At 40.9% G+C, this 15,604-nt stretch overlaps 1 protein-coding gene across 1 annotated transcript; it reads right to left on the bottom strand.

The window, feature by feature from the left end:
- Positions 1–1,014: 1,014 nt before the first annotated feature.
- LOC144605660 (C-signal-like) lies at positions 1,015–15,279 on the bottom strand. The gene is made up of 6 exons (XM_078421134.1): positions 14,663–15,279; positions 12,793–12,844; positions 7,932–8,119; positions 5,098–5,253; positions 3,554–3,664; positions 1,015–2,030 (listed from the first exon to the last, which is right to left on the bottom strand). Exons 1-6 carry the CDS (start codon positions 14,795–14,797, stop codon positions 1,917–1,919), a joined length of 756 nt encoding a protein of 251 aa, XP_078277260.1. The 5' UTR covers positions 14,798–15,279; the 3' UTR covers positions 1,015–1,916.
- Between the last annotated feature and the right edge of the window lie 325 nt (positions 15,280–15,604).

The raw sequence follows: 15,604 nt of genomic DNA, 5'->3' as shown, positions 1-15,604 counted from the left end.
CGCTTCGGGTCGAGACCCTTTTTCAGACTGAATAGTCTCGATCCGAAGCGTCTCCATTCCTTCTCTCCAGAGATGCTGCCTGTCCGCTGAGTTACTTCAGCATTTTCAATTCAAAATACAACCAGATCCATTCGTGACAGCCTCACCAGCTCTGGCTACCGGCGTGGCTCCAATTAAATAATCTCGGCATTATTACTTACTGGACAAAGTGGACCCGTTGGGCCCAAACCTCTCCTGCATTGGTGTAGCACCCTGTCCTCCTCCCCCCCCTCCCTTCTCCCCTCCTTTTAAAGTTTAAAATGTGAATAACTATAAAAATATAACACCGATTTCAATAAAACTACTTGCATTATCACTAAAGTGACAATGGTGAGTAAGGTGGACCTAAATTTGTCGCGCTATCATGTACCGTTTTGGCTGAAGTTCAGTCACAAACAAGATAACAAACGAGAGTTTTAGTATCATAGATGTCCATTTTATCGATTGTAAGCCATATTAGGTCGCCTATCCATGTCTTCCACATATGCTGAGTAACTCCAGTACTTTGTGTTTTACTTAAGAACCTGAAAACCTGGTGGTGTGGGACCTGATTTAAAATGTCTTTAAACCTGTGTGGCTGGGTCATGAATTAAAACGTCCTCCACCTCACCGGACAATGTACTAGAACAATGGCCGGGAAAGTTTTCTCCTCAGGCATCACTGACAAACTCAAACAGCTTCTGAATATGTCAACATTAACCGCAATTCCAAGTCAATTCTCACATGAACATAATGGTTGTTAGATTACTTATACCTTTCAGTTTCCAGATGGCGATTTCCAGTCATGCTTAAAGAATCTACAGGCTTCCAAATGGGGCAGCATAAAGCATTTTGTGCATTATGACAATTGTACTCTCAGATGATCTCAAAATGTTGTAGTGACCATTCTGAATTCTAAACTTGTACAGTTGTTTTGAAAAATCGTTGTTTTTATTAAACCTTTTAACACTCAATTAAATGTTTTTACATTGTAGTCATGATGTAATGCAGAATCACAGCAGTAAGTTCTCATAAAAAACACCATCAGAAAATCAGTTTTAATGAATTTGTTTGAGGAATACTAGAATATGAACCCTGCTCTTTTCAAAGTATTGTCTTTGGATCCATGATTCTTATAAACGGGTAGGTGTGATGTTTTAAAATATTGGAAAAGATAACAGGACTGCACAGAAATTTCAGCAAGAATGTGTATTCGAACCGCTTAAATACAACTAATTTACAACTATCTGCTGGAGGCAACTGAACTATATTTATTTTTCAGAGCAACCATTCTGGCATTCCCAGCTGCAGGGAGAAGGAGAAGCAACCAGAGTTGCAAATGAAAAGTAGACATATTCACCCTTAAATCAAATTTAATACACTTGGGACAAAATGCATGCATGCTCAATGAAAAAGCCTGTACTCCATTACAGAATCTCAACTGTTGTGTCACCTCAATCAACACTGGAAATTGATCAAATATTAAACTTAGCCTTTGATCATAGCCTCTTGTAGTAAAATCCACTGCAGAACTAAACTTAATTTTGAATTGCTAGTCTGAATACCACTGTGGATTAAAGAAGTGGCTGATACTTTGTGTGCTGAACAGATCAATTACTTTCAGCAATGACATTCAATAGTATCAAGACAGGTTTCCAGGTTTCAATGCTGCGGAGAGTTAACTCAATTGAAAAAAATAAAAATAATAATACACATAATTCAGTTACAATCACCACTGAGATCATTTTATTAATAATTTTTATCCAATTAAAAAAGTGTCAAGAACAAAATGAAACTTTTAAATTAGATTTCATAATAAATTTCAATATTTCATAAACAGCTTTGCTGCATAAGTCATAGTTTTCATTTCTATTTCATAATAATTCATACGTTCATCTTCACCAAGGTAAACGTTGACCTCTCCAGTCTAAAAACAATCCACTGTCTTGTTCTGAAAGCCTTGCAAGTACCTTGAGAATCCCCTGCACACTTTCTTCTTTGGATAATGGTGCCTGGTGAAACAAATACAATGGAAAATTAGTTAGATAAAAGTACAAAGAATATTTCTTCCAGTCAAGAATATATTTTGCATGGACGTAGTTGATGACCTTAAACATATTGCCATGAACTGAAGATGACTACTGTTCAACTACTCCTAATATGGCAACATAACTCGCAGATGGAGAAAGGGGAAAAGAGGACAAAAAGCTGCAGAATCCGAAACCAAAATGTCCATTTGTTTTTGTTGCAGTTTTTAATGAAATTCAAGCTTGACCACAGATGTTGAAAACAACATTCTTTGTTTAAAAAAGTGAAAAATGTGGCAAATAGAATAAGCAAAGAATAGGAAAGGTTTGGAGGGATATGGACCAAACGTGGGCAGGTGGTACTAGTGTAGGTGGGGCATCTTGTGTCGGAAAGAACTGCAGATGCTGGTTTAAATCGAAGGTAGACACAAAATGCTGGAGTAACTCAGCGGAACAGGCAGCATCTCTGGAGAGAAGGAATGGGTGATGTTTCAGGTTGAGACCCTTCTTCAGACTGATGTCAGGGGAGTGGGTGGGATAGAAATAGAATGCAGTCAGAGACAGTAAGACTGGTGGGAGAACTGGGAAGGGGGAGGGGATGGAGAGAGAGGGAAAGCAAGGGCTACTTGAAGTTAGAGGTCAATGTTCATAACGCTGGGGTGTAAGCTACCCAAACGAAATATGAGGTGCTGTTCCTCCAATTTGCGCTGGACCTCACTCTGACAATGGAGGAGGCCCAGGACAGAAAGGTCAGATTGGGAATGGGAGGGGGAGTTAAAGTGCTGAGCAACTGGGAGATCAGCTAGGTTAAGGCGGACTGAGCGGAGATGTTCAGCGAAATGATTGCCGAGCCTCTGCTCAGTCTCGCCGATATAAAGGAGTTGACACCTGGAACAGCGGACACAGTCGATGAGGTTGGAGGATGTGCAAGTGAACCTCTGCCTCACCTGAAAAGACTGTTGGGGTCCTTGGATGGAGTCGAGCAGGACGTACAGGGACAGGTGTTGCATCTCCTGTGGTTGCAGGGGAAAGTACCTGGGGAGGGGGTGGTTTGGGTGGGAAGGGACGAGTTGACCAGGGATTTTCGGAGGGAACGGTCTCTGCGGATAGCAGAAAGGGGTGGAGATGGGAAGATGTGGCCAGTAGGGGCATCTTGGTTGGCATGTGTCCAAGTTGAGCCAAAGGCCTATTTCTGAGCTGTGACTCTAAAATTATTGGGTGCTGACTTTTCAACATGAATAACATAAAAGATTAACAACTGAGATTGAAATGAATATTCATATCTAAGAAAATTAGCAATATTGATGACAAAAATGCATATAAGAAATGCTTTAAAAAAATCACTGAACTTCTTGTTGTGTGTTATAGTATCTACTGAGTACTATGTTTATATACCTGCTGTGCTGTTGCAAGTAGAATTTCATTATTCCATTTTGGGACATTTGGCAATGAAACACTCTTGACTCTTGACTATAATTTTAGACTGATCAATAAGTTTATGATCTTACCTTTTCTCCACCCATGTCTGTTTTGACCCAGCCTGGGTGCACTGATGCACAAAGGATTCCTTGGGGTTTCAGCTCACTGGCTAAGCATTTAGTGACCATGTTCAGTGCAGCCTGGTTTGAAAGACCAGAAAGGTTAATCATACGACTGTGTTATTATCTGGATAGAATTACACTCCACAAGTTTCCTTTAAGACATCACAAATTATCCATGTATACCTAAAAACAAAATTGGATCAAGCAATGATGTTCATCATTTCCAATCTTTTCTAATACCCATCACTACTTTGTTTGCAGACGGTCAACCAACTTTCTGCAATCCCATTAAATGTCACCTTTTATTACCAGTGTTGGTGTAATTACATTTTGCAAAAACATTATTAGGTATCTAAAAATCCTCATGCTACATACCTACTGCATCAATTAAAAAATCAGATGCATTTAACTAGTCCAGGCTTGCTGTCCCATCAATCTCTCTGTTCACCAATTAATCTCAAACTATGGACTCCGCCTGGCACTTTACAAACTGGATTATATTTACGCAAAATATAATTTTCTACCTTCTGATACAAAGATTTTATTTTGGAGTGTTACTGGAAAAACAATAGAAGATTGACTCTGTGTTTCGTTATATTGTATCTGATGATGGATTTACGAATGCCTCGACTGGAAGTAACTGGTGCTGACTATGACTGCATGAAAAGCCTCACCTTGGTCAATACAACCAGACAACAAACCCACTACCTGCAACTGGCAAAATAATGCTTCTGATGATGGTGTAGATGATGCATAAATAAGAACAAACACATATTGTAGATAGAAACAAAATGCAGAAGCATCTCTGTGGGTCAGGCAGCATCTCTGTGGAAAATGGAAAGATAACGTTAAAGATGGGTCCCTACCTGAAACGTCACCTATCCATTTTCTCCAGAGATGCTGCCTGACCCATTGAGTCTCCCCAGCATTTTATGTTTATTTTTTGTATAAACCAGCATCTACAGTTCCTTGCTATTACAACATATCATAAATCATTAAGCTGGAAAAAGTGCAGAGAAGATTTACGAGGGTGTTCCCCAAACTTGACGGACTGAGCTACCCAGGATAAGGGGTCTTTTACCTAGGATAAGGGAATCAAAGACATAAGGTTGAGAGGAGGAAGGTTTAATACGAGCCTAGCTCACTCTTCATTCACGAGGGTAATGGGTATATAGAGCAAGCTGCCATCGGAGGTAGATGAGGCAGAAACTTTGCGAAATGTAAAAGGCATTTGGACAAGTACATGGATAGAAAAGGTTCAGTGTTATGAGCTAAATGCAGGCAAATGGGAGTAGCTTAGATGGGGGCCATCTTGGTCGGCATGGACAAGTTGGGCCAAAGGGCCTGTTTCTGTGCTGTATGACTCCAACATACTATAGAGATTCCTTTTACACAATTAATGCATTTACATTTGCATCAGCATTGTTACCTTTGTAACCCGCTGAGTTACTCCAGCATTTTGTGTCTACCTAGCATTGTTACGCTTTGGGCATGCAGTGAGGGACACTGACCTTGCTGATTCTGTAGGCATACGTTTTCCCATTTTGAATGTTGAACATCTCCATGGAGGCCATGATAGAGGACATGTTGATAACTGCTGCTTTCTCACTGCTGAAGCCAGGTTCATCACTTAGCTGAGCTGCTTGCACCAAAGTTGGCAACAAAGCCTGCAAAATAAAAAGCAAAAGATGCTAAGAGAATTAGTACAAATAAACACTGGAAACATAAATGGCCATTCGTTTAATTTGCAAAATGAAAGAATCTTATTGAAATTAATAAAATAGATTAAAACAAGAAAAATAAACTTGCATTAACGTCTTTTTTGTAGTCTTCTTTCTTTTAGAATAGTTTGTGTAATTTATATATAATTTGTCTTTGTGTGTTTATATGCACCTACTGTATGCAGCTGTAATGCTGCTGCAGGCAAGATTTTTCATTGTATCAGTACTTTACTGTACTCATGCATATGACAATAAAGAAACGTCATATTTCAGTCAGTGCTTGATAACCAATAGACAATAGACAATAGGTGCAGGAGTAGGCCATTCAGCCCTTCGAGCCAGCACCGCCAATCAATGCGATCATGGCTGATCACTCTCAATCAGTACCCCGTTCCTGCCTTCTCCCCATACCCCCTCACTCCGCTATCCTTAAGAGCTCTATCCAGCTCTCTCTTGAAAGCATCCAACGAACTGGCCTCCACTGCCTTCTGAGGCAGAGAATTCCACACCTTCACCACTCTCTGACTGAAAACGTTCTTCCTCATCTCCGTTCTAAATGGCCTACCCCTTATTCTTAAACTGTGGCCCCTTGTTCTGGACTCCCCCAACATTGGGAACATGTTTCCTGCCTCTAATGTGTCCAATCCCCTAATTATCTTATATGTTTCAATAAGATCCCCCCTCATCCTTCTAAATTCCAGTGTACCTTTCTACATAGTTAAAAATATTATAAAGTTCAGTGATGTGAAGTGGAATTTCAAAATATAATGACAATTCAGATAATAGATTATCACCACATGTCATTCTTAAATTATTTTAGTTTAGTTTAGTGATCACCCATACACTAGTTCTATTCTACAAACTAGGGGCAGTTTACAGAAGACCATTAACCGACAAAGCAGTACGCCTTTGGAATGTTGGAGGAAACTGGTGCACCTGGAGAAAACCCACGTGGTCACAGGGAGAAAGTGCAAACTCCGTACAGACAGCACCCATGGTCAGGATCGAACACGGGTCTCTGGCACTGTTAGCAAGCAAATCTCCCGCTGCGCCTAACGCTTTTATTAGCATTTTCCATATGCCTATAACTCACCTAGAATTTCCAAAATTTACTGGTACTTTTGTGTCAACTGTTGCTTAGTGTTTAATTATCTTACGCTAATACTATTGGGCAAGAGGTACTGAAGTCTGCAATCCCACACAGCCAAAAACCACTACATCACTGCAACCAAAGATAGACCCAAAATGCTGGAGTAACTCAGCGGGAGAGACAGCATCTCTGGAGAGAAAGAAATGGGTGACATTTCAGGTCTAGACCCTTTTGTCGAGACCCTTCTTTAGAAGAAGGGTCTCGAGCCAAAATGTCACCCATTCCTTGGTGATGTTGCCTGTCCCGCTGAGTTACTCCAGCATTTTATGTCTATCTTCAATTTAAATCAGCATCTGCAGTTCCTCCAACACATCACTACAACCATCAGGTTCTTGAACCGACCTGCACAATTCTAATCCCACTCAGCAACGGACCATCTCTTGGACTACCGTGGGCTTATTTTCGGAATGTGTTTTGCACTAGTCTTCTTCCTTTCATTGTCTTGTAGAATTTATATGTAATTTATAAATAATTTATGTTTCTGCGGGCTGTTAGTCTATGTGCCTGTGATGTTGCTGCAAGCAAGATTTTCATTGTACTAGTATTTCACCACTCTTGAGTTTATGGCAATAAACTTGACTTGATTTGTCTCCAAGTGGGATTAAATATTCAAATCCCATTTCAGAGCACAATAATTTTGGTAGATAAGCCACAGTAGCAGTGAATGCTCGATGCGCTAGTACTGACGTTGTCTTTTAAACAGAGAGCTGTTTTAAGGTGGATGGAGAATAACCTATATTTCAATGAAAACTTGCACAGTTAACTTTGGCAACCGAGTCAACATTAATCCTCACTCAATATTACGAGAAATAGATAACATGGTCAACGTTGTAGCTTGTTGTGTACACACTGGCTAAGTATCCTACATTGGTATCTATTTTCCAAATACATTAATTGGCTACAATGTGCTTTGGGAGATCAGAAGGGGACAAAATAGTATCAAGTCTTAATCTAGTTAACACCTTTTCAGTCTCCCACTGCATGACATTTTCTGTTACTTCACAATGACAGGTTAATTCAACTTGATTTAATCAAAGATTCGATGAGGGATAACAGAAACGAAGAAGAGTTCATCAATAGATTTGAAAATCCATCAATACAATCAATTTTTTTGTGGAAAAAAAGCAACTTTAATAACTAGGCTACAAAATGCAACATTTGCATGCCTTCCCCTGCACCTGTTGCTTTCTGAAAGACAGTATCAGCAAGATTTAGAGACCACTCTCTTCTCTATCTCCTCTGTCCAGCCAATAAAATAGTAGGATGGAATTCAAACGGCACAATAAATACTGTAGGAAGGAACTGCAGATATTGGTTTAAACCGAAGATAGATACAAAATGCTGGAGTAACGCAGCGGGACAGGCAGCATCTCTGGATAGAAGGAATAGGTGACGTTTCGGGTCAAGACCCTTCTTTACACAATAAATACATTTAAATCAAAACTAAATGATAAACATGCAAATATGTTGTTACCTTGGTAACCATCACTGGTGCAATGACATTGGTCGAGTAAGTCTTCATCATTATTTCGGGAGTAATTTCATTCAGATCTCCACCAAAGTTGACCCCAGCATTATTTATTAACAGATTTAGACCATTATCTTTCAATACCTTCTGGATCTGTTCAGCACTCTCTTGAATGCTGTTAAGGTCATCCACATCTAAAAATTACATGCGCAATGAAATCTTGGTTATGTATTTGTGCTGCATTTATCTTACTTAAAATCAGCTCACGTTACTTTACAGTGTGCAAGAAATAGCTGCACATTATAGCCAACGCTGGTATTGTACTATAAAAGCTTTGTTTAACATGTGTAAACTTGAAGTAGTGATGTAATATACATTCTGGAACTATCACCTTTTTGTCTTAAACTATTTACTCCCCAGAGAACTGGCTTGTTAGATGGGCACTTAAGTCCCTAAACTTAAGTCTCTCATTGTCCTGATGTGCTAATTGAGAACACTATTTACAGCTATGCAAACACCAAAACATGATTGTTAATAACCTTTAGGAATTTTCTAGTCTCTAGAGTTTGGTACTTTAAGATACTGACAAATAATATCAATATCATTTTTAATATTCATACGTTCATAAGTTGTAGGAGCAGAATTAGGCCATTTGGCCCATCACGTCTGCTCAGCCATTCAATTATGGCTGATCTACCTTCTCCCTATAACCATTGACATCCTTACTAATCAAGAACCTATCAATCTTCACCTTAAACATATCCATTGACGGCCTCCACAGCCTTCTGTGGCAATGAATTCCACAGATTCACCACCCTCTAAAGAAATTCTTCCTCATCTTTCTAAAGGAAGGTCCTTTTATTCTGAGGCTATGGCCTCTAGTCCTAGACTCTCTAAGTGTGGAAACATTCTCTACACATCCACTCCTCTCTGCCTGTTCCAAACGGACATGAAAAGCCCCAATGAGCAGCAGGTTCATCCTTTGCTTTGTGCAGCCAAACAAGGTTCAATGTCACCACTGCAGTTTTCTTGCCCCAGCAACATCCAATGAACATCTCTGTACTTTCTGCAGTGTTTCAATTTAGTATATTGTATTCACCACTCAAGGGATTTTCTCCTTGGGAGGAAATCAAATCTAGCAAACTGTTGAAGGAACTCGAGAGGGTCAAAGAAAAAATTATTTTAGCTGGTGTTTGTAGCAATACTCTAGAATTTCTAGCCACTGTTCAATTTAATTTACTGCCCCCATTTGGACCCCTGTGTTCTGAGTTTCCCATGTAGCTTAATAAAATCACAAAGCACAGCTACAATCTTCCAGATTCAATCTCAAATCCAACAGGTCAAAACCATTAATTTTGTTTTCAGAAATATATTGATAATTGTTTAGCAGAGGTTTTGCAAATGCATTGCCTGAAAGGGTGCTGGAAACCAATTCAATTATGGACTTCAGGAAGTACAGGTAATTGGTAACAGAAATTGCAGGTAAGGAGCCAGAGGAAAGGGACAAGCTTAATTACTTTACAAAAAGCCAGCACAGGCTCAACAAGCCATAAGTGTGTTAGAGAATCAGGGCTATTATATCACCTCTCTTGAGTTTCCCTTCAGTTTGAGGTTTGGTAGCCATTTTAAACCAGCACTCTGATACAATTTGTTGAATGCAAAAATTGATGGCGCAGGGAGCAATACTTTAGTCTTTATTAGCAGAACACATTTCATTCTGAGTAGGAAGGAATTGCAAATGCTGGTTAATACCGAACATAGATACAAAATGCTGGAGTAACTTAGCAGATCAGGTAGCATCTCAGAAGAGAAGGAATGGGTGATGTTTCGGTTCGAGACTCGTACTCAGACTGAGAGTCAGAGTCGGGGAGAGGGAGACTTGTGATGTGGAAGGGTAAGGTTTGAAAACAACAGATCAAAGCAGATGAGGATCAAGGAAATGTAGAATGGTTTATTGTTAGATGGGGAGAAGGTGACAATGAGCCATACAATCAGTAAAATGTTGAAATAAATCAGTTCAGAATGTTATAACAAGGAACAGCAGATGCTGGGTTATACCAAAGATTGATCCAAAATGCTGGAGTAACTCAGCGGGTTAGGCGGCATCCCTTAAGAACATGGATAAATGACATTTCAGGTCCAAAGAAGGGTCCAAAACGTCGCATATGCATGTTCTCCAGGGTTCCTGATGGACCTGCTGAGTTACTTTGTTACTTGGTGTCAGTTCAAACAGTTGTTCTTGTGAGTAGTACGGTGATTACAGTAAGCTTCTAAAAGATGTGCAGGAAGGAACTATAGATGTTGGTTTATACAGAAGATAGATACAAAGTGCTGGAATAACTTAGCGGGTCAGGTAGTATCTCCTGTGTAAAAGGATGGGTGTCGTTTCAGTTCAGAACTCTTCTTCAGACAGAAGTAGATGGGGGGGGGGGGAGGAGGTGGGGGGGAGAGGGAGAACTGGTGGTAGAAAAAGGCCAGAACAAATCAGGGCTGGCAACAGATCACCAAGGGTGGAGCCCATAATGGCCAATTGTCTGTGGAAGAGGTGAAAACGAAGGGATACAGGGACGTGAACAGTGGAAATAGTAGGACGACTAGGGTGGGGGAGGGGGAAGAGAGGAAATGCAACGGTTACTAGAAACTAGAGAAATAAACGCTCATATCGCTTGGTTGAAAGCTGTAACAGTACTTCGAAAAAGCTGTGTGATTGGTGGGGAGTGGAAAGAGCAGGTGAGAAGAGAAATCTTACAAGACAAAATACTCTAGCCCAGGTGGAAAATAGCTTTTATAAAAATCACCATTTCATACACATCGGTTGTACCAAAAAGTTGAAACTCCATCCAACAAGCATTTCATTCGAGGCATCAGCTGAGGCAGGGCAGCAGTTCAGGAGTGTGGAGGTAATTCCATCACCACGGTTTTAGCCCCTCTGCTGCTGAATTTCCATCAGGTAGTAGTTGTTAAAATCTGTCTTTAAGTTTTGTTTAATGAACTCAGTTAACTCACACTTCAATTTGGTCAAGGGTTCACAGCATATGATTCCATGTCAGAGTGTAGAAACGAAGAAACTGCAGATGCTGGTTAATACACAAAAGGTCACAAAGTGCAGGAGTAACTCCTGCACCTATTTTTCTGTTTTCCCTGTTTTCTACGTTAACTCAGTGGTTCAGGCACCATCTCTGGAGAACACGAACAAGTGACATTATAGTCCACGAGACCCTTCCTCAGGAATGCCCAGCTTTAATTAACTGGTTTCTTATTTAAATTGTTTTGCATGCAGAGTAAGACTGACCTGCAAGTAAAAGTTACATTGAACCCAATAGTGGGAATATTTATATATCTGGGAGAAACAGTTCAGAATATGAAATCATTTCTGGCCAATATTTATTGCGATAGACAGATCAGACTGAAATTGCATGAAAATCTGTTTAAAAAATGGTAATAATATTCAAAGGAGCTTCCTCGAAGGAAATCTAATTCCAGTTTTATTATTTTTACTTCTTGTGGTGTGATACATTTGGTGTTTTGAATTATTAGTTAATATTAGATTCAACATTTATTTAGCAGAATTCACAACGACAGCCTAGATTGCTTCTGTCTTTACAAATGTAATATGGAATCGCTCACCTATGTTATTTTAATACTCTCTCTGCATTCTTTTCAATATCACAGGAGAAAGACATTTGATAATGTGTGCCTGAAACCGAAAGTCCTATTTTCCCCATTAAAGGTTTCAAATGTTTCAAAGGTCTTTTATTGTCATGTGTACCAATTAAGGTACAGTGATATGCGAATTACCATACAGCCATACTAAAAAAAAGCAACAAGACACACAACTACATAAAAGTTAACATTTACATCCACGGTCGAAGCCCCCCGCATCGGGGCGATCGAAGCTCCCGCGTCGGGGCGATCGAAGCTCCCGCGTCGGGGCGATCGAAGCTCCCGCGTCGGGGCGATCGAAGCTCCCGGGTCGGGGCGATCGAAGCTCCCGGGTCGGGGCGATAGAAGCTCCCGGGTCGGGGCGATCGAAGCTCCCGGGTCGGGGCGATCGAAGCACCTGCGTCAGGGCGGTCGAAGCCCCTTTGGCTTGGTGCTCCCGAAGACAGTCACTAACCACGATGTTAAAGTCTGCATGCTCCCGCGGTTGGAGCTCAGAGGTCGATCTCTGGCAAAGGGATCATGAGCTCTACAATGTTAAGTCCTGCAGGTGGGAGCTCCCGAAGTGGGTCTCCAGCAAAGGCCACCAATTCCTCGATGTTAGGCCGCAGTACAGACGGAGAAACGATACGAAAAAATAAATAAATGCATCTCCGTTGAGGTAAGAGTTTAAAAAAGTTTCCCCCAACTCCTCCCCCACACCCCCCCCCCCCCCCACATAAAACAAGGAAAAGAACACAAAAAAACATACATTTAACGCATACTATTAAAACAACAAAGAAGGAAGGGATAGACAGACTGTTGGCGAGGCAACCATTGCAGGGTCAGTATTAAGCCCCAAATCAGCTAATTAGTCCAGAAACAAATATAAATCGATGTTTAAAGAAGGTCCTGACACGAAACATCGCCTATCCATGTTCTCTTGAGATGCTGCCTGACCTGCTGAGTTACTCTAGCACTTTCTTTTTTTTTTTGTAAACCAACATCAGCAGTTCCTTGTGTCTATAAATCTATTTATTGACTGTGTGAATAAATAATCTTACTTAAATGTAAACTGATATTAACAGTACTAATACATTGAATTTATATAATTTTATTGTAAGCAATTAAATCTAATAGAAAGATACCTAAAATGGAAATTAGGTCAGAGCATCTAGGAAGATTCACAATCTTAACAGAAATCAGTATGGCATGAATAATCACTTACCCATCTTAACTATTTTCACATTTGAGAAACATTTTGCAAAGTTCTTAAGTTCCTGCAGAGCAGAATCAGGAGTTAAATATCTCACAGAAAATCCACTACAACATGATCATCCAATAGAATGTGATCAATAAAAATGGCCAGGTCAGATATTACATGGAACTTTCCCCCCAAACTCAGCCAACGAAAGATATTAACAAGGAAAGGAGTACATAGAGTACACTTTCAAACATCCAAATATTTTTGATTAATGATTTAGCAGGAAAGCCATTATGAAAGAACAGCCAAATTGCATTTGTTGGGCAAAGAGCAAGAACAGGGTGGTAAAATACATTGTTTGTGGTTACAAACCATTGATACAAAATATCAGGCTCAAACGAGCTTTGGTCCTTCCACTCCGCTCATGTTGCAGAGCATAATGTTTCCTGTATATCACAAAATAATTGTGTTGCATTCCAGTTATCAAATACTGAGCTAAGGATGTGTAAAGGAGGAGGAAATTTAACGACGATTCCAAACACTAGCAGCCAAAATTACCAATGCTAACGTTAATTTACTCAAAAACAAAAAAATATTTTCTAAGGTAACAGACATGTTTAAATTAGTTTTTCATCCTTCCAAAATGCCAAAGATGGTCACAAAACCCAAAGGTAGCCCAAATGGGTAACCCAAAGAGAGGATGTTGATCAATGAAGCAATGGAGAAGTTTTGTGAATTGTTTTGGATGTGGAATAAAGATTGACCTGCAAAGTAAAAGTTACCTTTATCCCACATAAAAAGTAACAGTGGGAATGTTAATACATCAGGGAGAAACAATTTGCTACATGAAGCTCCTTTGAATATTATAATTTTTTTTAATACTACTTCAAGTCTGATCTAATCTATTAGTCACAGTAAATATTGGTCTGAAATTGTCTGCATTATGAAAATATTTCTGGCCAATAATTATTGTGACTGACAGATCAGATCAAAATGCAAGTACATGAAATTCTATTCAAAATAATTATATCAAAATGGAGCTTCATGTACAAAATTGTTTCACCCAGCTATATTAATATTCCCAGTTACTTTATCTGTGGGGATAAATGTGACCTCTACTTTGCAAGTCAAAAGATCTAATCTCTGTTTTATTAAAGTTACTTCTTGCGGAACTGCATCCACAGAATGTGACGTCGATGATTGGTTTTGCAAAAAGAGATGTCCAATGTTGTGGAGATGCCCAGTGTCATGGACATGCCCAGTGTCATGGAGATGTCCACTACCATGGTGATATCCAGCATCAGGGTGATGCCCAGTGCCATGGAGATGCCATGCCCCCTGTATTTGAGATACCCACGGTCATGTAGATGCCCAGTGCCTTGGAGATATCCACTGTCATGTAGATGCCCAGTGCCTTGGAGATGCCCACTGTCATGTAGATGCCCAGTGCCTTGGAGATGCCCACTGTCATGTAGATGCCCAGTGCCTTGGAGATACCCACTGTCATGTAGATGCCCAGCGCCTTGGAGATGCCCACTGTCATGTAGATGCCAGTGCCTTGAAGATGCCCAGTGCCATGAAGATGCCCAGTCATGGAGATGCCATGCCCCCTGTCATGGGAATGCCTTGTGCCAGGGAGTTCCCCTATGCCATGAAGGTGCCCTCTGCCATGGAAATGCCTCTGCCGTGGAGATACCCTCTGGCATTAAGATGACCAGTGTCAGGGAGTTGTCCAGTGTCATGCAGATGCGCCCTGTCGAGGAAGATGCCCATTGAAATGGAGATGCCCACTGCCACAGGCCTGTCCTGGAGACCACTGAGGCTCCATCTTGGTGCCGAGCGTCGCCTCATTGACCAGGTTTATGGCACCATTTCTCATGCCGATGCTACTCACCGTCGCCCCGGCTCCCTCTGGCTCTCTGCAGGCAGCGAACAGGTAACGGGGCGGTCGCTCAGCGCGGCCCAGCTGGCGGATCAGCTCCAGGCCCAGTCCGCGACTCGCTCCGGTCACCAGCGCCGCGATCGGCATCCCCTCTGCCGGGCGTGCGTCAGCCCGAGGCCGAGGCTTGTGTCAGCTCCGGGTGAAAGAAACTGAGCCGATCGTCCCGCTCCAGTTCCGATGCCTAGTCCCTTTATTTAACCCTCCCAGGCAGTGCCAGCTCCTCCCCTCTGCTCTGTCTACTGTTTACTTCAGAAATAAACTTAGCTCGGGATTTAAATAAATACATCAAAAACTGTGCAAACACTCTTCATACATTCTCAGTGGCCATGTAGGCACAAGAGTTTTTCCACACAGTCGTCGACCTTTGTTGTTAAAGTCCAAAAGTCTGATTTAAAGATAGTTCAAAGAACTGCAGATGGTGGTTTATGCCCAAGACATAAAGTGCTGGAGTAACTCAACGGGTCAAGCAGCATCTCTGGAGAAAAATGATAGGTCACTTCCCAAACCCATCCAAAAATCACAGGTCCTTTTTTCTTTCCAGAGATGGTGCATGGATCGCTGAGTTACTCCAGCACTATGTGTCAATCTTTATCGATCTTTAAATTGCACTGAATGTTGTACACTTTATCCTTTATCTGTACATCATCTGTAATCACATCTCGCCTTTCTTTTGACTGGATAACATGCAATAAAACGTTTTTTTCTGTATCTCGGTACAGGTGGCAATAATAAACTAAACAAAAAATACTTAGTGTTCACATCTGTCATTAAACAAAGCACCCTTGCCACACAAGAACCCCCTTAAAAGTGATATCCCTGCCCTTGTTTGAGGGGTATCCCCATCAGATCTGTCCCCCTTCCCTCTACTGGCCAAATCTATCCCATAAAAACCTG

This window comes from Rhinoraja longicauda, chromosome 25 (genome assembly GCF_053455715.1).
Source record: "Rhinoraja longicauda isolate Sanriku21f chromosome 25, sRhiLon1.1, whole genome shotgun sequence".
Classification (NCBI taxonomy): domain Eukaryota; kingdom Metazoa; phylum Chordata; class Chondrichthyes; order Rajiformes; family Arhynchobatidae; genus Rhinoraja; species Rhinoraja longicauda.
Note: the sequence above shows the minus strand (reverse complement) of the source record. Positions and strands in the feature narration are given on the sequence as shown.